General features: G+C 39.3%; 1 protein-coding gene across 5 annotated transcripts; it reads right to left on the bottom strand.

Annotated features, from left to right (window-relative positions):
* Positions 1-3,085: 3,085 nt before the first annotated feature.
* LOC115122629 (T-box transcription factor TBX3-like) lies at positions 3,086-14,527 on the bottom strand. 5 transcript variants are annotated; one of them, XM_029651854.2, is made up of 8 exons: positions 13,541-14,527; positions 11,648-12,245; positions 10,480-10,762; positions 9,896-10,060; positions 8,475-8,551; positions 7,681-7,838; positions 6,125-6,768; positions 3,086-4,986 (listed from the first exon to the last, which is right to left on the bottom strand). In XM_029651854.2, the coding sequence occupies exons 2-8, from the start codon at positions 12,037-12,039 to the stop codon at positions 4,561-4,563; spliced, it is 2,145 nt and encodes a 714-aa protein (XP_029507714.1). In that variant the 5' UTR covers positions 12,040-12,245; positions 13,541-14,527; the 3' UTR covers positions 3,086-4,560. The 5 variants fall into 5 exon arrangements, with proteins under 5 accessions (XP_029507714.1, XP_064873538.1, XP_029507732.1 ...); XM_065017466.1 differs by lacking the exon at positions 13,541-14,527 and having other exon boundaries at positions 11,648-12,985; XM_029651872.2 differs by lacking the exon at positions 13,541-14,527 and having other exon boundaries at positions 9,896-10,042; positions 11,648-12,985.
* Between the last annotated feature and the right edge of the window lie 9,719 nt (positions 14,528-24,246).

Genomic DNA, 24,246 nt, shown 5'->3' with positions numbered 1-24,246 from the left:
GTGAATCATCTATCAGCAATGCCATAAAGATGGTTATTGTTTACGGCAGGCAACCAGTAAACATTAAAGGAATCATTGGAAACAATATGTGCACATGTGGTTTGTACTATGTTTACTTAATGTACAGAGAAAAATTCATAACTTTAAATAAACTTCCTTGAGATTGCAAAATATATCGTTTTCATTCGTACAAGCACAAAAAAAGAAACACAAAAGTATAATTCAAAATATATATTACAGTGTAAAAATCAGTTCTTAAATGTATCATTCAAAAATATTTATTACAGTGTTAAAACTCAGTTCTCAAATGTAATCTTTGAGTACAAAATGTGTGATTCTCATTGTTTAATGTTGTAGGATGTTTTATAGCAGTTGTGTAGGTTTAACTATCAATGTTAGGCCACATAACTTTAATGATATGCATTAGGGACAGTGATACCAGCTGTTATTACTCTGAACACAAGATGACCATGACTCGTTAGTGTTGTATGTGGTTTACTAAGGCCAATCCAGTGCTACATGCTTAAATCATGATCAAAATAAAGCCATAGTATTATGGTAAATCCCAGTTCTACCTGATGAGGGAGACAGACACCATAAAAAGTGTGTGATTCTGTCATGAAATTAGTATAGCAACAACTATCAATAGATGTAGGCCTATATGTTAATCGATAAATAATTTCACGTAATTTGTATTTTTTCACTCGATTTTAATTACTTTTTAATTGAGAATACATCCTTTTTTAATAAATACACGTAATTGACTTGTAAATCATTGACTTGATGTAATACCAAAGTCTTATTGCATAGCCACTGAGTGGCGGCATAAAACTGTGGCATGCGTTTTAAAACACTCAAACTCTAATCTCAGCACTATAGCCTAGTTTACACTGACTGAAACTAATATCAGACTGTGGGCCTGTGAAACACCTGGTTATTTTGTAGGTCTCTGGGGCACTGGACATCTCAATCCCGTTGACCAGTATCACATAGACCTAGCTATAGAAAAGTATTTCATATTTTATTGTCTTGCGCCGTATGACATAGCATACATGACAGTCAGAAATATAGACAACATAAGACATACTGACAAAGCACAACATACACAATATATGGGTACTATGTATGAATCAACTGTAATGACATTGTCCTAAAACGCGCTATAGTATGAGCAACCAGTACCGCGTGCTAAGCGCGTCGAGCAGGTGCTTATTGGAGCAAAGTCGCATGCGCGCTGTGATGGAAATGGTGTTAACAAGGACACGGGAGAACTTCGCCCAAGCTGTCAGGTGCTTGAGTAATGGAGCTGTTATTGTAAAGGATACTCTCCCAAGGTCTGACCCCATTCGCAGAGAATTGAAAATGATATCCCAGGTCAATTGCCTCGAATAAATACAATGGATCCACATGAATAGATGTTTGGCACACTTCTACTTTGCTGTGGAAGATTATGCTACTATTTGCACTGCATGCGCCTAATATTGAAAATAAAAACACCTATTTCTCTCTGTGTGTGTTTGTGTTTGAGAGAGAGTGAGAGAGAGAGAGAGAGAGAGAGAGAGAGAGAGAGAGAGAGAAGTGAGAGGGAATGACAAAAATAGGGTTATTAAGTCGGGGTGGATACTGCAGTTGCCTATATCATTTTGTGAAATGCACCTCCTAGGCTTTCACCTTTGTCCGATTTCTCGAAATATAGGTCCAAAATCCAAATGTAGAACCTAACACTGCAATCGATTCAGTGTCTGACCGATATTAGACAATGAAACGAAGCGAGGTAGGCGTAACATGAATTAGATGTTTGGAGGCTTCTAAATGAATGACAAATTAAGCATGACGCATGCGTAAAAAGCGCAGTAGGCCGACATTCTTCCTCTCCTCTAATTTTCTACGGTCAAAGGCATAAGCAAAGCATTAAGTGTGACATATTTTATATTATATATGATTACTATAAACACACTGTAATTACTTTAATGTGCCAATTCTCCATTCTTGTAGGCCTGTTGTGTTGTATTTGTTTTGGTTGTGCCCATTCTCTCTCCATTTCCAGAAAACCACACATCTAGCAATGGTCTGGTTAATCTCAGGTGTCAAAAAGGTTGCCGTAACTATTCTCCACTCCAATGTTCCATATCTGGTTGAATAATATCGTCACCGTACACCAAGGTAGGCTTCATCAGGTCAGAGTCCACAGTATACAAAAGGTCAGTGCTATCCGAGGTCCTTGGGACGTCTCTACCCCCCACTGAAGTTGAAATAAAAAATGTTTAAGGTAAGGGTTAACGTTATGTTAAGGGTAGAGTTACGGTTAGGTTGGACGTCCCAATGATCCCCAATAGCATTGACACTGTTCAAAGTAATCATCCTGCAGTACTTTGTCATGTAGTTGTGTAGTTTGTGTAGTGTTCACTAGGTGGCGTTACGTCTTGCATATCAACGTAAGAATCCTGTTCAACATTAGCCTATTGCAGACGCACTGCCGCCTTCCGTGCAATAAAATCCAGTAAGATATCGAAGGCGCCAGGTGAGCAATAGACAGAGCAATTGAGATTCTGTGTCATGTTTACTCATATTCCCTAGCGCCACTGTCGTTACTTATTAACCATACAATTTACAAATAAAGATATGAAGTTAATAAACTCATGATTCTAGGCGCAATGGAGAGCGCAATCAAGTTATTTTACATTATTTAGGGTTCACGTTGGCCGAAATAAACAATTAGTCAATAGGCTACTCAGCAGGCCCATAAAACACACGCGCACAATGACTCGCTCTGGCGCGGTCTTGCGTCCAGGAAGGAATTCCAGGTATCATAGCTGAGGTTGAGAGTATCCCAGTGCCTTCTCTCAGGTTATCTTAATAACATTTCTCAACTCTTTGATCATTGTCTCGACGCCTCTATCCCTAAATGCTAAAGTGAACAAAGTGTGGAAAGAGAAAGACTGGCTATGCCAGACTGCATGATAGAGAAGGAGCAACACAAATTTAGTTTGAGCAATTACATCACTTTGTATTTATCCACAGAATTTACATCATGGTTTAAATAATAGCATGTAGGCCTAAAGAAACGGACACATGGAAGCGTATCGAGACTGCATTTTACTATTTTATTGACACTTTCAAGAACACATCGTTGGTGTTGTAAACTAGACAAAAACCGAATACAACATAACCCAATGACAACTTTAGAAACACAAAAGGAACCTTCATATTTCAATAAGATGCAGCATTTTTACTATCAGGCCGCAAAGCATTTTTAAACAGAAAATTCGTCCAATTTGACACACACCTAGACGAATGTTTTTTTTTCTTTTCAAAAGGTGTTGATGTGTGCTCTCGCTGTCATTCGTCTGAACAGTAGCACTTAACACACAGAGACAACAGGTAGGCTAGAGGTACAATGGCACATGTGTGTCCGCTAAAACAACTAGCTCTGTGGATATTTGAGGTACAGGTAAATCCGTATTCAGGGGGATATAAAATGCAGATGGAAAAACAAGGGTAATAGCCTACGAACTATCTTTACACAGGTATCGACAATAAATTAAGGACAGATCCCTAAAATCAAACTACTCCGTTGTATTTACACGCAATATCAATATCAATATGAAATAATTACATAAATATTTGTATATATCACTATTTACATTTATAATCAATATTACCTTTTCAATTGTATTTCAGATTCCCTTTGCCAGTTGAATACTTATGTTGGATTCGGCATGCGAAATTAGGACAGTCTCAACCACTCGCACATGAAGTTTATAACCTCGGTTCTGTTTTGGCATACTTCAAACAAGTGCCAGCATATGGATTTTCGCAGCATAATCCTGCGTTTATAATTTGACACACAGAGACATTCGTTCGTAAAATCAATAACCGAAGACCAATTGATTGATTCCTTAGAAAAAAAGAGAGGGAGCAATTTTTTTCTCTCTCCTCCAGATTGGTTTTAAGATCAGCCTGAAGCATTCCTTTAGCCTTATTCGTATAATTTGAATTTGGTCGTGAAAATAAATCATAACAACAAACTGACAGTCATAAAAGAGACATGTAGCGTTTTGTAGGGCATGCAAAGTGTCACCTACCCCCGATAAGCATAATGATATGCTTCAAATAGTTATGCAGTTAATACATCAAACACAGCAGTCTTTATAAGATAAAGAGAAGTGAATTCAAATAATTATAACCAATTCAGAGTGCACATTAAATCAAACAAATTTCGTTACCTCAGCAACTCGACGTAAAACAAACGTATACATAGGACATCACACAGCAGCAACTTATCAAAGATCTGTGAGTATTATCCATGCCAACCTTTCAGTTTCAATACTTGTATGGTATTCAAATAACAGGAAATTTTCAAAAGTGTTGTTTAATTTAACAAAAGAGAAATATACATATGAGATGTGTATTTAACCAAAGTGCATTTCAAAATCTAAACTGTTCAATAGGTCAGTTTTCTAAACCCGCATTCGCTAGAAGGGTGTCGTCATACTCATCCTCATCGTCCTTATATGATCATCACAACAACAACAACAACAAAAACAACAACATTAACATCTACGGGGACACGCTTCGTGACCTGTCCTGTATGGAATCAAGTCCGCTGACCAAACGCTGAATGCTCTGCAACTCGTTCATGGAATCTTTCCCAGAGCACATTTTTGGGGACAGGGAGACCGAGCCGGATGACCTGCTGGTGACCTCCGAGGTGGAGTCCAGGGTGGCGGAGACGGGGCTCGTGGCCATGCCGTCCCCTTTCAGCTCCGCCGCACTGCTCGCCATGGAGGGGATGGCTGTGGTGAGCAGACTGCTGTCCGGAACGCTCATAGGGATGGAGTATGGGCTGTACCTGAGACGGGGGCGCACTGCGTTCAGGAAGGGGTGTCGGTGAACAGAGGAGGCTGCGGAGTTGGCTGCCGCGGCTGCTGCCATGTACGTGTAAGGGTAAGGGAACAGGCCCCCAAATGGAGACATGGCCAGGCCCTGGGGAGAGAGGATGGGAATGATATGAATAGAACTATGCACAAATTTAACAGGCGCTAGTCACCATAATAACACAGCAAAACAGGAAAAATATGCTACATTTAAATTGTTCACAATGGACACTTAAATTGTTCACAATGTACACTGTCTATGTAGGCCTATATATTGAATTGAGGTCATGTAGTGACTGAGTGTGAATAATGAATCCAGCAGACACGTTCTAATAAAGCGATTTTCATGATTATGCTTTTCTGTGTCTATGCGTACTGATTTTATACATAGATGGGTGTAAACCCATTACCAATACATTTTCTTGAATTTAGCCTTAAATATGGAATATATAACGCTATCCACGCGTAAAACCATGAAAACATTACGAGAATCAAATTGACAAAATATTTTAATTTTTTTTTGTGTTAAGTGATATCTAGACCCACCACTATGTGATATCGGGTTTTGTGTAGCTTTGCAAATAGTTAATGAATTGTGAATGCAAATAAACATTCTTTATATATGATGTTGCTCATAAAATAGCAATTTAAAAGAAACTATTTCTGCAACACGTGTTTTGAAACTAGATGGAAACAGCAAATCTGTTATGTATTTAGGAGAAGTTGTTTTCCCTCCCCGAACCAGTGAAGAACTAAGCACATCTCATTCGCCATGTTCCTCTAAAGCACAGACTTAATTAATGAGTTCATATCAACACTTAGCCTAAAACTTTTGTTGTAAGGCCTAGGTGGTCTCTGCCTAAATCCCAACATATGCTGTAAACAATTGAGACAAATAATATCCACACCTTCCTAAAAATCTAAAAAAAACTTGAGTCCCTATAAAACACATTCGGTTATTATTTAGGCTATAACACAACTGTCTACAATAGGCTATGCTCGCCCCTGTTGTGGTTTTGAACACTATAAGGAATAAACTAGGCTATTAAAACTAAATGGAAATAATACTATTTTTCTTCTACACCATGTTGACATTTCCACATAAAGTAATGGGGACAAGGACACCTAAGATGAAATAGGCTACAGTCCAGTATATGCGTCAAAATGTAACGAAAAACTCAGGAGCACATAGCATGTGTTTTACACAGGCATTAATGTACTGCTGGTGGTAATAAAACAGGTTTTACCTGTGATGCCAAGACATGTTGCTGCAGATGAAAAGGCAGTCCATGAGCTCCCGTCAGGCTTTGCGAGGGTGACGCCATACTGGCCGTGTCCATGGTACTAACCCCTGCAGAGGACACCGCTGCCAGTAAGGGGCCCATGCCCGCGGCCATATTCGAGAACGCGCCTCCCATGTTGAACTGACTGGGGTGCAAAAGAAAGGGATGCGCACCTCCCAAGTGATTGAAAAACTGCTGTCCCGCGAAACCCGGTGGAAATCCAAAATGATGCATGTGACTCTGGCTTAAGTGCGGACTGCTTTCAGTTTGAACAGTCAAAGGCATATAGTTCTCCTTGCTTAAAGACCTGCACTCGTCCGCTTTGGGCTGGTCCCGGCTTGGACTCTTGAAGTCTTCTCCGGACCGAGTCGTGCTGGAGATCACCGTGATGGGGCTCTGTCGTGAGTCCGCTTGGCTTTTCTCAGTCCTCCGGGCGCTTTCCCGAGACTGGCCGTTAGAATCACTGCCACCAAATTGATGGCCTTTAGTCTGGCTTGCCCCACGATCCTTCCCATCCTCCGTAGTGGTTGAGATCTTACCGGAGTCCGGCCCATCCTTTAGGTTTCCATTGCTTTCATCGTCGCTGTCTTCATCACTCTCGCAGAAATCTATCAGGAATGAGTCAAAAGTTAGTGATACATGAGAAATTATGATCAAAGTTAATCAGGATTCATTTAGTTTTTGGTTTTATTCTCCTAAATTCTCATATAGCCAACTGTATTACATTTTCTTCATGACTTTCGATGCCATATTAATAAAAAAATGAAAATAAAAATGTACAACTAGATATATAATCAGTATCGTCAAAATTATGTCTCATATAAATAAATATGCCAAGATTTTAATCCATGCTCGTTTGGAGGATCGTAATTTGCGCTGTCAATGAGATGTAATTATCTGTAGGATACTGTACGCTAATCAAGGTAAGAAGGACTAGGCCTAATGCTTTAAGCTACGTAGGCTTGTGATCATAATGTATTGAGATACATTGAAATCCATAGGCTACAGATGTATTTTTAGTTTTAAATTAACCTTCAGCATATGATCAAGTCCTTCAAATTTTCCTCATTTTAACCGATGGCATGTTTTCACAATTCTAACGATTTTTGTCATTCAGTTAACTGACTACGCCTACATCTCGAAAGTTTATTTTATAAAAAAAAAAATATATATATCTATATCCAGTATATCATTCTGGCAGTTGTATGATTCATTTTTTTTGCTAAATGCTTAGCAGGAGAGACCCATCATGTGAATGGGAATTACAAGAATGAGCCTACATAAAAGTTAGGCTACATAGTTTGTATGTTAATGTTGGTGCTGGACAAAATTATATAATTTGTCGTGCAATTATTCAACAAAATAAGTCTACTGATATCCAAAGACATCCAACTGAATTCATTGTTTTTTTTACAAGCATAGGTTATTGTAGGTGTCTATGCTATGTGGGTCTGTGGGATGCGGAACGTGTAGGCCTAGTTCTGAATCTTAACCCAAGCAGAGGCTGTGGGCTCCATTACCTTTCAGGTTGGGAGGCCCCACGGTAGACACTGCGGGAGACGAGGCCTGGTCGAAACATTTTAATGAGGCCTGCTCGCCGGAGGAGTCGTCGGATGTTCCGTTCTCTTTTTTCTGCTGCTCCTCATATGAGCGAATTGACTGCAGGGCCAGCTGTTTCCTACATTATACAGACAGGTTATTGGTCATCACTACTATTATTGTGTAATAAAAAAAAACGATCTATAAGAAAACGGATCATTTATTCAAGGCATAGGACATGGCTTGCTATGTACAGTCTTTGCGTATAGGCAAATTCACAGGCATGCAGTTCATTTTGAGTGCAGATTATCCAGATGCATTTTATAAATCAATATATATGTCTGTTCGAATAAATCAAGCTATTCAAACCCACTGTAGACCACTAATAACCCACCACCCAAACCATTTTCTTGTATTATGTTGTCAAAACGATAAAGAAAAGCTTTTGAAGAGCTAACTATCAATAACTCCACACTATTTCTAAAGTAGGAGTTTCAACATTGTATTTTGCTCTTTAGACCTCTGCACTCGTAGAACCATAACAACGTAAATACAACATGATAAGCTATGTCTATTACCACTGCCAACTCATTAATAAAACGTGAACTTACATAGCATACTTTTAGGTTGAAGGGGTTGTGCAATTGCAAAGACAGTCGTACCGCTTTTTGGAATTCACTAAGATCACTGTCAGCCATTGCTTCTATAAAATCCGACATCAGAAATCGTAAAATGTTTGTTGCGCAGTTAGGGAATAGTTTAAAATTCTCCTTACCTCTTCTCTCGTCTTCCATTGCCAGTGTCACGGAATCCTTTGGCAAAGGGATTATGGTCGATTTTCAATTGTGTAATCTGAAATAAATCAAAGTTATAAATATTTGTAGGTAGCTGCCGGTAGCCTAGTGGTTGGGCGTTGGGCCAGTAACCGAAAGGTTACGAGATCGAATCCCCGAGCTGACAAGGTCAAATCTGTCGTTCTACCCCTGAACAAGGCAGTTAACCCACTAGGCCGTCATTGTATCATTGTAAATAAGCATTTGTTCTTAACTGACTTGCCTAATTAAATATATAATAAATGTTTGTAGAAGTGGGTAAATTTAGTGACATTTATCCTCGATTTCTATTCTTAAAGTTCAACAGTTAACCTTAATTGTTTCTGCATCTCAGTGCAATCATTTTTTTAATTTAGAAATTGCATATTTGAGCCACCATCTGAATGGTTGGAAATTCCTTGATAATTGATTCTCAAACTAGTGATGAGCTTAAGGTCTGATGCTATTAGAGACCATTTTATTTTCCACACACACACACACACACACACACACACACACACACACACACACACACACACACACACACACACACACACACACACACGCACGCACGCACGCACGCACGCACATGCACGCACGCACATGCACACACACACACGTGCAATGCATACTGAATGTCAACCTCGCAAGAGCACATTATTTCCCCCCACTCACTTCCTCTCGCTTTCCACCCCTCCCAAGTGCACATTTTGGCACGATTGACAATATTCCTCAACTCATGTGGCTGCCAAACATTAACTGCATTTTTGCTTGACCCAAGTGCCCAGAGGTAACACTTAGTTAACATTTCTCCCTTATATCAAAGAGCCAACATAAGAGATGATTTTGATTAGCGGTGTATCACATGTGGAATTAAATGTTACCACCAGCGCAGCCTGTTAAAATCAAAATGCTATTTTCTCTGAGTAACTGCACATTCTGTTCCCCTCTCTTTCTCTTTCTCACACTCTACCTCCCCCATTCTCCGAATGTCTCGCAAACACACACACACACACACACACACACACACACACACACACACACACACACACACACACACACACACACACACACACACTGGGTCGTTGCCAAATCCTTTCCATGTGATTAAATATAATGAAGTATTATGTATTACATACATTCCTGAGAATTCTGACCCAATTGCTTTTGTAGGAAACACGGCATGAGATGAGGTTTACATTTATCTAACACGATAGCTTGTAAGCCCAACACTCAAACAAGATGAAACAAATCTTTCATATTTTATGATGGCAAATGGCGCAGTGCTAGCATTGGCTATGTAAACTGTTTGACTAAAAATGGATGAAAAATAAACATTCAACAATTTCATGAAAATAAACGAATAAAGTGTGTTTCTGCCTACCTTGTCATTTTGATAGGCAGTTACAGCAATGAAATCCGTTTCTGGGAAAACGTAAGTCCTGAACGTGCTATAGGGCAGTTTGAGAATGTCGTTGGCTCTCACGATATGAAATCTGGGCTGATATTTGTGCATGGAATTCAGGATGGTCTGGAACAGGAAAGAATTCTGGATTTAAAAAAAGATAAGCACACACGGATTTCTAACTTTTGATGAAGATTAGCCATTTTTGTAGCTTACTCAATCGTAGTTCAGGCCTAGCCTAATTGATGCAATGGGCTGTATTGGAAAGTTCTCATTTATATAGGCCGAAGCAGTTGGGGAAAAAGTTGGAGAAACATGTTGCAGTGAAAATATTAAAACCTCATTCATGATGGACACAAACCTATTCAATTGAATTTAGGCCTGTATATTTTGGTGAAGCCTTTTCAGCCCTGGACTCCATATGACCACAGAGAGGCAACGTTAACGGGCTTATTAATATTAGGCTACTAATAATAATACCTCTGATAATACTAATAACAATCATGCTAACAATAATACATGCTAAAAATGTCGAGAAGCATGCAAATAAGAAAAAAACATACATTAGATGAACTTACAAATCCATGCTTGTCGGAGATGTTATTCGTTAGCTTGAGTTTGTGAAAATTGACCACTTTTGACATCCACTGCTCGCCAGTAGCCGGACTGTCCGGGTGAATGTACATCCTCTTTGGCATTTCGGGGTCGGCCTTCCCTGCCACCATCCAACGCGAGTTGTGAAATTTATACCTGCAGTCATCGGCTGCAACAATATCCATCAACAGAATGTACTTTGCTTTCTTGTCCAAGCCTGTGCATCTCACTTTGAACGGAGGGAACATTCGCCTGTGAAATGGAATGAGAAAATCACTTAAAAACAGTGTGACTGAATATTGTTAACCTATGTTCATACATACATATGGAGCAGCTATCTTTACATTGCTATTATACTGGTTATGATAATGAAAATGTAACACGGCGAATACTCAAATATTACATATTTTACATTTACTTGTAAGCCTTTACGTATATGCGTCAGCCATACGATTTAGTGCATGAAGAAATTATTAATCTAACAGAGGCTGTGCGAGAACATAAAACACCCACAAATATCTGCCACCTAGAAATAATTTTTAAAAATCGCATAATATGTGCAGCATGCATTGTGTAAATGTATTTGTACGGCCTACTATTTGTTTGTTGTGATAATAACATTTGTTATTACACTTTGGTATAATAGGCATATAGACATACATGTTTCCGTTTCATAGCCTAGTATTGTGGGCTGATTTTAGATTTACAAACGTGGACAAATTGTTTTATAGAGTACATTTTAGAATTGCTCACAGTTGTATTGTGTCATAAGAAGTTAAAATGTAACAGCCTTTTGTGTTGTATATTTTTATAGTTTGGGTTGGGTTTTATTTTATCTCGTGTTGAGATTACATGACCATGCAATGTGGCCATACAGATTCTGTCGATAGGACAAAGTTAGGCTATTCTATTCAGTAGCCTACAGGTAGCCTATAACCACCCTAGTTTGAAATCAAAACGTTGGCCACCATTCGCGGAGGTCCAGTTCCAAGCACCCATCATTAAATCAATTCACTCGAGAGGCATGCCATCGTATTGATGATCAGAATGATCTCCATAATAACAAGATGCATACTGATGTATTTCGACTGCAGAACACAAATATGTCTTATTCGAACACATCAAAGTTGAGCTCACCTTCCGGATTTCGTGATAACCATTTCAGTGCCTCGCTTGTGGAACGTTTCCCAAAGTTCCTTTGCTTCCAGGTGAACTTTCGGATCGTCTTCGACCTCTTCTTCAGGCTCCAGAGTCTTCAGAGGCCTCAGATGAGCTGCGGCTGCCTGGTGCCCCAGCGAAGAGAAGTGGAGGCCGGACTCGGCGGCGCCCATCAACTGGTCCATGATAGGCTTCCCCAGGGCGCCCGGGAGAGAGAGGGAGCCGTTGTGAGGTAGCGCCAGGGCCGGGAAAAATGGAGGATGGTGACCCAACATTGCACTCATGGCAAATTCCGGACCCCGGTGAGGTAAAAACGGATGGTATGCCATACTCGTTCCTTGTATGACTGGATCTCTCATCAGGAAGCTCATCCAAGTCCAGGCAGGTACCAAATATATGGATTTATTTAGTTGAATACTATAGTCAGTCTATGCAGATTTCTTGACGAGCAAAACTGTCTCAAATTGAGAAGTCTTGAGAAGTCCACTGTCACCACTGCAGAAATAAGCATCCACTTGTGTTCGGCTGGATGGTATGAATTATCTTTACTGTCGTTCTATGAGTTCCAACAAAGTGTCTGCAATGAGAAATGAACAAATGCACTCCATTAGTCTTCAATTGTGTTGAGATAAATATTTTCTTCCAAGATTGGCGGGCGTTGAGCACTTTGCTATGCGTTGTCTTGCGAACAATTTTCGAATTAAACCAACACGGGTGAGTAACTACGCTTTAATTGACTGCTGCCTTATTTTCTTGCTGTTGTCTAGGCTACAATATCGGCATTCCTCTTCAAATGAATTCGCTTTCATTGGCTTCAGTCCTCCTGCAAAAGCGATGTGTTGAAATATTTCGATAGCGCGGAATAATTCCTCTGTCTTTACTTGTTCCAGACATGCACCCTCACACGCACGCACACTATTTCTTCGTCTCTCTTTCACGCACACACACATTTCAGTAAAGACTTATGCAGAGAAAGGAGTCGTTTGACGGCAGAGAGGTGGTAAGGTCCCAGCACCAAGATATTCCTAGCGCTTCTGTGCCCCATAGGCTTCAAACTGTATGGATGTGTTGCATGTTACGAGAAGCTGGGCTCTGTTGATTGGCTCTTTCACGCTTTTGGACCAATTGTGTGGCTTCGTAGGCGTGGTTTTAACAGGTCGGGTGGAGGGGACAGACTTTAGACTTATAAAAAGGTGTTTGGAAACTCAAATGCTGCTGTGAAAAACCACTGCCTCAGTCAATATTGTGTGAATATGTCAACATCATTAGAACTAGTGCGATCACTCGGTCTGTGGGACCCTGCAAAGGAAAAGTAGCCAGTCTCAGTTGCTTTGTCCGTAAGATAGTACTGTCTTGTGTGCAGTCAGAGCGGCAGGGTTGGCCCCGTCATCAAAATATTGACTTGACAGAATGTTTGTGCGAAGTCGTGGACGCTTTATTTAGACTATATGGAGTGAATGAATATACATAATTTATCGTCGCTGATTTGATCATTTGGAATTGATTTGATGAACAGAAATCGTCCGTTGTCCGTTGTTCTTTGTTGTAGCGATCTACAACACCGGAAGGGAATGTTTGAGCAACACGACAAGCTACCATTATCAGCACCATATTCGTGAAATATTATAGTGAATTTTGACCGGTTGTCGCGCGATGACCCGATGTCCAGTTAGCATAGGCTATACAATGTTAATAATATGACAATACGTTACATAAACGATCATGTTCATGTTTGCTGACACTTCATTGCATATAATATTTCTTGTTGATTCAATCTGTCACATTGGCCTACAGTGATGCGTTTGATAGCAAATTTTGTCATCGTTAAGCATCACTTGACATTAACTCTCCGAATTGCAGTATTCATTTTACCTTGAATGTGAAGAGATGACAGGGTCATTCCGTGTGCTGAATGCATGGCGCCGGTAGTGTGTGGTTTTGTCTGTGGATAATATTGCTTTACACACTTTAAGGCAGGTTAACATGAATAAAGCGTGAATAAAACTCTCCCTCTCGCGCGCACACACACACACACACACACACACACACACACACACACACACACACACACACACACACACACACACAGACACACACACTGATATAACAATATTTTGAAAATAAAACCCACTAAAAACGTTGTTGGTGGTGATAATATGTTGGTGATATTGGATCACTTATCAAGACGGGTTGGTTTTATCTGGTCATTCAAGGGACATTAAGCACATTAAGCACAAGTCTAGACAGCTGCACCAGCCAAATATTTAAGGATTCATTTACAAGTAAACTACAGAGGGAGTGGCAGTGGTCAGCCATATTGACCAAACATTGACCAAATAACATCCCATCCAATCGTAGGCCTACAAGGTTGAACTATAGGGACTTGCAAATCTTCTGAGCTATGATTTTGAACTAGTACAATCCATGGGAGCATCCTGGCGGGCTGTATCACCGCCTGGTACGGCAACTGCTCCGCCCTCAACCGTAAGGCTCTCCAGAGGGTAGTGAGGTCTGCACAACGCATCACCGGGGGCAAACTACCTGCCCTCCAGGACACCTACACCACCCGATGTTACAGGAAGGCCATAAAGATCATCAAGGACATCAACCACCCGAACCACTGCCTGTTCACCCCGCTATCATCCAGAAGGCGAGGTCAGTACAGGTGCATCAAAGCTGGGACTGAGAGACTGAAAAACAGCTTCTATCTCAAGGCTATCAGACTGTTAAACAGCCACCATTGAGTGGCTGCTGCCAACACACTGTCATTGACACTGACCCAACTCCAGCCACTTTAATAATGGGAATTGATGGGAAATGATGTAAATATATCACTAGCCACTTTAAACAATGCTACCTTATATAATGTTACTTACCCTACATTATTCATCTCATATGCATACGTATATACTGTACTCTACATCATCGACTGCATCCTTATGTAATACATGTATCACTAGCCACTTTAACTATGCCACTTTGTTTACTTTGTCTACATACTCATCTCATATGTATATACTGTACTCGATACCATCTACTGTATGCTGCTCTGTACCATCACTCACTCATATATCCTTATGTACATATTCTTTATCCCCTTACACTGTGTATAAGACAGTAGTTTTAGAATTGTTAGTTAGATTACTTGTTGGTTATCACTGCATTGTCGGAACTAGAAGCACAAGCATTTCGCTACACTCGCATTAACATCTGCTAACCATGTGTATGTGACAAATAAAATTTGATTTGATTTGATTTGATTTGATTTATTTCATGAACGTTCTTTATCCTTTAACCAAACGATTGTTAGTGGGGAAACGCACCTATTTATACTGTCAATTTGACTGAGCAATCTAAGACAGAGGCTGGTGACACGGTCCTTTGAGTAGACTATTTGATGGTATGAGTGCATGGGTAGTTAGTTGCATGAGGCATAGTGTATTGCGTGTCTGAATACCCAATAGTCTTACCAGCTCCTGGTGACAGGAGAGTTGTGGTCCCTACAATGTAAAGGGACTGCCATGAATTTGACAGTAATTTACAGGCAGCTCAGTGGCAAGTACAGTTATGTATTTTACATTACAGTACACCCGCTGTATAATACATACAGTATCAAAGCAAGCACTGTGTAATGACACACAGTACAATACCATCAAATTGACTGTACTATACTGTAAAAAAAGTAAATGCTACTGTAATCGGAATTGGGTATGGAAAGGGATTGGTGCAAGCAGATTGGCTGCTAGGTAAAGTGTTAAAACACATTACAGCACATTAATTCATATTTGGTGTTTTATATCACTTGCACTTCTAGAGGCCTAAACAAAAGGCTTCCAAACTGACGACAACTACAGGGCAAAACAGACCAAAAGGACATGGCAAAATGTTAAACCATTTAAAGATTTGCTGCCACATCCTGTCCCCTATACATGTTATTTGATGGTGCACTATAACCACATAAGAGATAAATTGGTGCAACAAATATAGCCTCTTACAAGGTGTGCCACAAAATATGTTAATGAGCCAGAAACAACAATACCATGCACCCACTAGTGGTCAATAGGTTTTTGGCGCTCTAAAGATAGGGTACGGTACTGTATTCTGTGGGGTTGAATTACAGTACCATTTGAAATCCAGCAATATTCCCACAATTCACCATCATCTACAGTATGCTGCAGTAAAACGTTTCAGAATGTTTGACTGTTGATGATACCTAAAATGACTGTATAAATGACAGTTTTCTGCAACAGTGTAGGGTTATCCTCATTTTCAGTTTGTAAATAGTTTCCTTGTGTTGTATTTATGAAGTTAATCTTAAACATTTGAATGCAATTATTAGGGACAACCAGTTTGCAGTTTCGCTGTCCAGTTCTTCAGACTTTATGTGTGAGTGTAGCTTAGTTATTGCCAATGGAGTGACACCCTATATGCTCTCTTTTGTCAGCCGCTATGTCAGAGTAGGGAAACTGTCCCCAAGCTATCATTTGTGTCTCTATGACTAATTAGGGGAGGGCAGCATATATTGTGTATTGTAAGGTGTCAATATTTATTGATATTTGCTGGACTAACTAATGAGATAACTGCTGACACAATAGGCCTAAATACAATTCAGCATTGATCAAACTATAGGCCTATGGTTACTAAGCTATGGCAAACTCTTCCCTCCAGTCATCTTAGCCTGAACATGCTGTTCACTTATTAAAAGGGCACATACAGTAGGTCTATAGTCCTCTTTGTGTTTGTGAGGTCAGGCCTGTGCCGATTACATGCTTATTCTTCTATATCCTCTACAGGATCAGAGTCCCCCCTGCGGGATGGTTGAGCTAACGTAGGCTAATGTGATTAGCATGAGGTTGTAAGTAACAAGAACATTTCCCAGGACATAGACATATCTGATATTTACAGAAAGCTTACATTCTTGTTAATCTAATTACACTGTCCAATTTACAGTAGCTATTACAGTGAAAGAATACCATGTTGTTGTTTGAGGAGAGTGCACAGTTATGAACTTGAAAATGTATCAATAAACCAATTAGGCATATTTGGGCAGACTTGATACAACATTTTGAATAGAAATACAATGATTCATTGGATCAGTCTAGAACTTTGCACATACACTGCTGCCATCTAGTGGTCAAAATTGAAATTGTGCATAACCTGGAATAATAAATTGTGACATTTCTCTTGCATTTCAAAGATGATCGGAAAAAAACACGTTTTTTTCGTTGTATTATCTTTTGCCAGATCTAATGTGTTGTATTCTCCTACATTTATTTCACATTTCCACAAACTTCAAAGTGTTTCCTTTCAAATGGTATCAAGAATGTGCATATCCTTGCTTCAGGTCCTGAGCTACAGGCAGTTAGATTTGGCTATGTCATTTTAACGAAAATTGAAAAAAAGGGTCCAGTCCTTAAGAGGTCACTCACCCCTATTAGCAGCACATTTCAATTTAGTGTAAGATGTCACCAAATAGGAAGCATTGTTGACAGAGCGGCACCCTTTCATTCTTTGTGGTCACCAGGCTTAATTAGCTAAGCAGCCCTGAGAGAACGGTCAATACACTATATAAAGTTTTACAGGGTTAGGGCTATTAGGGACTCCCAAGTGTCAATACAAATGCATACCTACTAACCCAACTGATTGATGAGGTGGTGTTGTCAATGTTTTCATATCTAGAGTGATAATGTATATCACAATCAAAAAGTTATATATTTGTTTAATAGGCTCCGAAATCCCATTCTGTTTGTTTCCGGTCTGTGTAGTAGACTGTAGGGATACTAAGTAGTTTGGGCCTGTTAAATACAAAGGTGACTTGTTTATATGCCCTACTGTTTATCAATAGTGTGTTTGTTATAGTATAGGCATAGACAATGTTGTTTTAAGAAATAATCTTTAGAGAAAATAACTGTTTTTGTTTCGAGAGACGAGTCAATGAATCATGTATATCTATTTATCAATGTTTATAATTAATGTTATCTATGCTGGACAAAACCAGAAATTTTGTTGGTACAAGTAATGCCCACAAACTATCAAGTAGTGTTTTCTCTCACTTGATACACACTGTCCTTTCCCTAGGTGTTCTGTACAGTCAGAAAAACTAAAGACTGGATATAAGTTAGTAATACCTACAGATACTAAAGCTATAGCTCACTGGAGCAATGTAATGTATATTGTTTGTACTGTATGTTTATCAAGTCAAACTTTTTAGTCTTTCTGAGAATTGATTATGGGGGTCCCGTGTTTCATGTTTTCCGTCTTTATTTGTAAATGATAAATGGGATGAGACTTTATGGCACTACCTGAGAGTGGAGTATGTCAAATCAAATCAAATCACATTTTATTGGTCACATACACATATTTAGCAGATGTTATTGCAGGTGTAGTGAAATGCTTGTGTTCCTCGCTCCAACGGTGAAGAAATATCTAACAATTCACAACAATACACACAAATCTAAAAGTAAAATAATGGAATTAAGAAATATATAAATATTAGGACGAGCAATGTTGGAGTGGCATTGACTAAAATAGAGTAGAATACAGAATATACATATGAGATGAGTAAAACAGTATGTAAACATTATCAAAGTAACTAGTGTTCCATTATTAAAGTAACCAGTGATTCCATTCCACTAAGGTGCAGGGTTGAGTAATGACAACATTGTTGTCCTTTTGGAACATTTAGACACAACTTCACATGATAGGGACAAGTTTAGTCAATTAAGTTGTGCAATGCTTGAAATTAAATATGTGTCAATATACATTTGTCGTACCTGTTCTTTAGGTATTGCAATGACAACATAGTTAACATGTATTATTTACCCCAAAGGTGTAAGTAATATCACTGTTTTCAATATGATTCATGTGGACCATTGATCCAAATGCAGAGGTTGCGAAATGCCCTTTCCAAAATCAGCACCATACTCAGTCAATTTTCTTGAAACATGATAAGCTCTCACCTGTCGATGATTCTGGCCTGTCACTCATTTTTATGCAAGTCAACCCTTGCTCTCTTCTATTATTGCAGGAACTTGTTACCGATTTTGATGAAAAACATTTGAGTTAATTAGGGGGATGTGTTTAATGACTGCATGTCAAAGTAATGGATTTACTTCAGTTCAGAGAGCAATAGAAAATGGCACTGGGAATACCTGTGCTCTTCTGACTGATGAGGTCCATCTGCAGTGAGCTTTACTCTTAACCTTGACTTACAACTTCATATTTACTAAATGTTGTAAATTCGCCAATGTAAGTCAAGTCAAATATGAGATAAAACACATTTCTGTACAGCTACTGAAGTATGAGAGGTTGTAGTTGAAATGTCTGGCAGCATTTACTGATATTGAGGCAATATTACAAGAGCATGAACTCACTAACTGCTTACTAAACCGCTTATCTTCAGGTAATAAGTACCACAAAACATTACACATGCCCTTTGAATCCTTGACTAATGTTTGCAAAACAGCAATGGATGCTGGTTTCTGACTGAATGGTTTGCAGTAATAGTGAAATATACTTTAAGTAGTGAAAATAGTATGTTAGTAGGCTATACTCCCTGTAGCTGTGCAGTACATTCCAGTGGTAAATGACTCAGATGTGGGCCATTCATGTGAAACACCTTATTTTGTCTTATTTGCCACCACTCATCATTGGTCAAAACTCAGATATTTCTACTGAAAAGGTTGCTCTTGTTGATAGAATCACATTCAGTATTACAAACAATACACAATTACAGAGTGTATAAAAGACAGCAATCCGCAGGTCATTTGCCCGCTTTAGAAATAACATCTATTTCTCACCACAGGTTTCTATTACTGATCAATTAATTTATACATTTATAAGTAGTAGGATGTGTTATCTGTTCTGACAAACCTTTTCTATTTTTGTACGTATGTATTGTATATAGTTTGTTTGCGGTGTGGTTTTCATATAAGCCCTTGGGCTTGTAAATAATATACAACTATGTTTCTAGACAAGAGGAACAAGAGGAACATTTGCACAGACTAAGCTTTTTTTGTTGATGGGGAGTGCATTGTTTTTGAGTATGGGTCCCTGCTGCTGCATGGGACAAGGAAGGCCTAATGGGGATATCTTCTGTCCATTTAGTTCTCTGCCATGGCAATAGGCATTGCACTTGATTGTGTGGCTTTATAGTACCTCTGGACCCTACAGGGCCCTTCCATTGAATATTTAACCAAGACTCTCTGTCTTTAGGTTGAGGGCGGCATAAAGCTTGCAGTCCTACAGAAATAATCTTACGATTGGGTTAGGGTGGGTACTCTCAACAGGTTAAGTGGGATAAGAGTGTGGATTATGTCAAAACGCTGGCCCCCCCATAGTTGTGGAAAATGTGCTATGGGGTCAGATTGTATTACATTGTTTTGGAATTTACATGGAGATAGAGACCTTTGAAATGGAAAACAATAGGCAGAAAGGCAAGCACCATGTAGTCTGAGGGGCTAAGGGGACTATAGCGGATTTCCATGGTTTGCTTGAATACAGTAGAATAGGTCTTCATGCTCTGGAATCAACCATTTTGAGTAATGAATATTTACTTGAGTATTGAGTTCTCTCCCTGTCGTTGGGTAGATATCAAGTACATTGCTGAGCATTAAATCCAATCCAGTGCCTTAAACATGCATCCTAGTGGTCACAATTTCCCTCCTGAAACACCAGACAGCTCTTTTACTAACTCATGTATTCAGTAATCACTTACTAACATGATTATTGTTTTTTAAAATCTAGAACCCAATATCTTGTCAGCCTTAAAAGGTTGTGGAGAGGACTTTGTCGTCCCACCCAGGAGCTTTGGGTTGAGTCTAGCCGTCCAGGAGCTTTGGGTTGAGTCTAGCCGCCCAGGAGCTTTGGGTTGAGTCTAGCCGTCCAGGAGCTTTGGGTTGAGTCTAGCCGTCCAGGAGCTTTGGGTTGAGTCTAGCCGTCCAGGAGCTTTGGGTTGAGTCTAGCCGTCCAGGAGCTTTGGGTTGAGTCTAGACGTCCAGGAGCTTTGGGCTGAGTCTAGCCGTCCAGGAGCTTTGGGTTGAGTCTAGCCGTCCAGGAGCTTTGGGCTGAGTCTAGCCGTCCAGGAGCTTTGGGTTGAGTCTAGCCGTCCAGGAGCTTTGGGTTGAGTCTAGACGTCCAGGAGCTTTGGGCTGAGTCTAGCCGTCCAGGAGCTTTGGGTTGAGTCTAGCCGTCCAGGAGCTTTGGGCTGAGTCTAGCCGTCCAGGAGCTTTGGGTTGAGTCTAGCGGTCCATGTCTCCGGTGCACTATGCATACCTTCTCAGAGGGTTTTTCTGCTTCATTATGAGGAGGATTCTCCTGTAGCTCCCCAGGCTGTTGGGCTGAGCCCCTTAATCCATCCCATTCAACATGGGCTTCAGGGGCAACTGGATGAACTCAAAATGGCTACAATAGCTGTTGTTTTTTGGTCTGAAAATTGTATTCTTGGGAATATGTGCCGTTGGATATCATCCAAGCAAGGCCAAATGGATGACAATATGAAGGATACACTTTTTAAAAAATTGTTAGGAAACTATGTGGATTGAAGAATATTGTATTCTAGAATGAATACTGTGGTTTAACTTTCTTATTTATGAGTATGTTATAAATTATTTGGTGACAGGCTCAAGTGTAAGATATTTTCAAATGTATTATAAGATGAAATGGTTGATTAACTATGTTATGACACAAAATGAGTAATGGTGAGCTGTAGAGTAATTTTAAGACATTATATGTTTTTCCCCAGAGAAATAAATGCAATCTTACATCAAATGTGTCCAAAATCTGTGTTTTTATACAATTCAACTGTCTATTTTATTTCATTTAAAAAAGTGGGAATCACCACGATGTTTATTTTTCTGATATAGCCTAACATAGGCTTACCTACATCACCGCGATTCAAAATCGATAAAAGGGAAATATTGACGAAGTCCTCACGAAATGAAAGGCTGAACTAGAGAGTCTATAAAACATTTAATAACACACAATATTTTTGATCTAATAGCATAAACACATTTTGGAGAAAAAAGTTAATTCATTTCAACAAGTTTAATTTTTTAATTTTATTTAGAGTGTAGTAGGCTAATTGTAAATAACTAAATTTCCTGTTGGAAAAACATGCTGTGAAGCAAGTCCTTTATGTTTTTAATGTTTCAAAGCTTCATCAGAAAAAAGGGTGAAAACCTTTAGGCTTACATCTCGTGCTTTTAGTGTGAGTTTTAGTGTTCATTGCGCATTCAACCGTTTGCAGTGGGGCTCTCTCTCCCCAACACCCACCAACCGTAAAGGATATAGGCTCCAACACACGTGATTAATTTAGGATATTTATATTAAAAAACAATAATGTAGGGACATGATTGGCTAGACGTGATTTTGAGCAGAGAGTTTGCAGTTTATTCCAAATGTTTTGGAAGTTGCCTGTCAGTTCCCTTGCCTCTGCTACTAGGTGAATTAACGGGTTTGTCAGCAGCGGGAACAACAATCTAAACTATACACGGCGAACTAAAACGGTTGAGTGCGGTCAATTGAATCCATCATTTGCTCCTCTGTGATTTGGATAGATTCCTCTCCAAACTATTCAGCCATAATGCCTTCTGGATGTTTATTGGTAATTCCTCTGGGCATCCCGCATTAGGTTAGGCCTATATCACCCAAGAACAAACATACCGTTTATATTCTCATTCTTCCTATTTTAGCAACATCTATGGATTTGTATAGCCTAAATTGGCTAACAGTGGTTCAATACCCAATACTGAAAAATACTCAATACTCAATACTGAAAAATGCTATATATAATGGGTTTTAATAAAAGCGTTATGTTCATCTTAATAATGAAGAAGCCTAATAAAAGAAAGCATATGCTACACGCCTATACTCATATCTCTATCTGTATAAGGAACTCAGAACCTTATGCCACATATAGGTTAAAGTTATGGAAGATGGCATGCAGGGTTAATTCCTGTGCTTATAAAACTTTTGAAAACGTAAACTATCTAGCAGTCTTTACATGCTTTCGTTTATGTGTTTGCCATATCTTCAGTAATTTAAGCGACAGTTACTTCCACTTGAGATGATAATCTTTTTTGACATTTACAAACAGCAACTCACAAGTTATAATTGAATAATATACCTATCTAGGCCTATAGAATGTGTTTACTTTTAATTTAAAATTCGGTCTATGTTAGTGCAAACACTGACATGACTCGTGTACAATTTGGGGATTTGGGGATTTGAGTGGCATGATCCTAAAGTCAGATTCATACACCACTTTAGTGACCATATGTCCATGCTTGCTTCATGCTAACAATCCATCCCCCCGACAAACATAACTGTTTAAACACGTACAATTCTTCCATAAATAACACCATTTATTTTACAATCTAAATGGTTGTTTTCTCGTTTGTATCCTAAAATGGCCTAATGATTTGTTCGTTTCGAGTCATTGAACATTACTTTAATAAAAGTCACATTGCAGCCGGATTTTCCATTGGCTCCCTGCATATTATAGGCTATCTTTACTTGGTGTTTCCACATTTAAAGTTGTCAGAGTCTTGTGACATTTGAAACATGCGGCTGGCCATATTTACAAAGGCAGACAATACAACTGAACGATAAGTAGGATGCGATCAGAAGTTGTGCTTTGCCTTATTGAAGTTCCCACAGATGTTTTGCATAAAGACATTTTTTGGTGTAATGAGGGGGAGTGTTTGAACGTCAACTGAACCTGGTTGGACTAGCATCTACTGTAACATCAAATAGAATAGGAGGGGTAGGGTCTCCATTAACTGTTGCAAAGGTTGAAAAAAAGATCTGCTGGGGGAAAAATGTGACTGAATTTTAAGTGAACTGTTATGGTGATATCATTGGTTGTCATGGACACCTAAACAGTTAATAACAACGTGATTACAAAACACACATTCAAAAGTTATACTTGGGCACACAATTGCAAGCATGCTTTAACACCACGTGCTTACAAGCATGCACATTCCTTAACAATTTAAGCAATTGCCATTGTCAGATAAGTTTAAGCCACTATAGGCTATTTAAAACAATGATAGAAAAGTATTGGAAATACAACTATGGGCCTACTTTAACACCTGTTGTAGGCCTCCTGTCCTGTTCCAATTTGATAGTGAAACCTGTAACGTTCCCAGGCTTTTGTAGTTGTGTGCTGTTGTGCAGATAAGCAAACATTCAGTTCTGTGCTAAAATGTCAGTGTGTGTATTCGGATGGATCTGATGCATACAAGACACATGCACACAAACCATTCAACCAACCAATTAAAATCCGTTTAGGAAAAATCTTAGGTTTCAAACCGTGGCACTAAAAAGCCTGTAACCTTTACGCACCAGGGTCATCCGCCTAATAAGATCCATAGCCCATAGTGAAGCCACAGGCCTTCACAAATGTTCCTGGCGACCTACTTGGGCCCCTTGGACCTTTGACATAAATCGCAAATTAATTGGTCACTGTATTAAGAATAAGGTGGGATTCCAGTTAATTAGTCGAGAAATGAGGAAGATTGAACTTTAGGCCTATATGATTTGTTCCCTGCCCCTCGTTTGTTAGTAGGGATTTGGGG

The sequence above is a fragment of the Oncorhynchus nerka genome, linkage group LG4 (genome assembly GCF_034236695.1).
Source record: "Oncorhynchus nerka isolate Pitt River linkage group LG4, Oner_Uvic_2.0, whole genome shotgun sequence".
Classification (NCBI taxonomy): Eukaryota; Metazoa; Chordata; class Actinopteri; order Salmoniformes; family Salmonidae; genus Oncorhynchus; species Oncorhynchus nerka.
Note: the sequence above shows the minus strand (reverse complement) of the source record. Positions and strands in the feature narration are given on the sequence as shown.

Coding starts and splice junctions, on each gene's coding strand:
- LOC115122629 (XM_029651854.2), bottom strand. CDS start 12,039: ATGAGCTTCCTGATGAGAGATCCAGTCATACAAGGAACGAGTATGGCA. Junction 10,061..10,479: donor GATTTGTAAGTTCATCTAAT/GTATGTTTTTTT, acceptor TTTTAAATCCAG/AATTCTTTCCTGTTCCAGAC. Junction 7,839..8,474: donor AATGGAAGACGAGAGAAGAG/GTAAGGAGAATT, acceptor TGTATAATGTAG/GAAACAGCTGGCCCTGCAGT.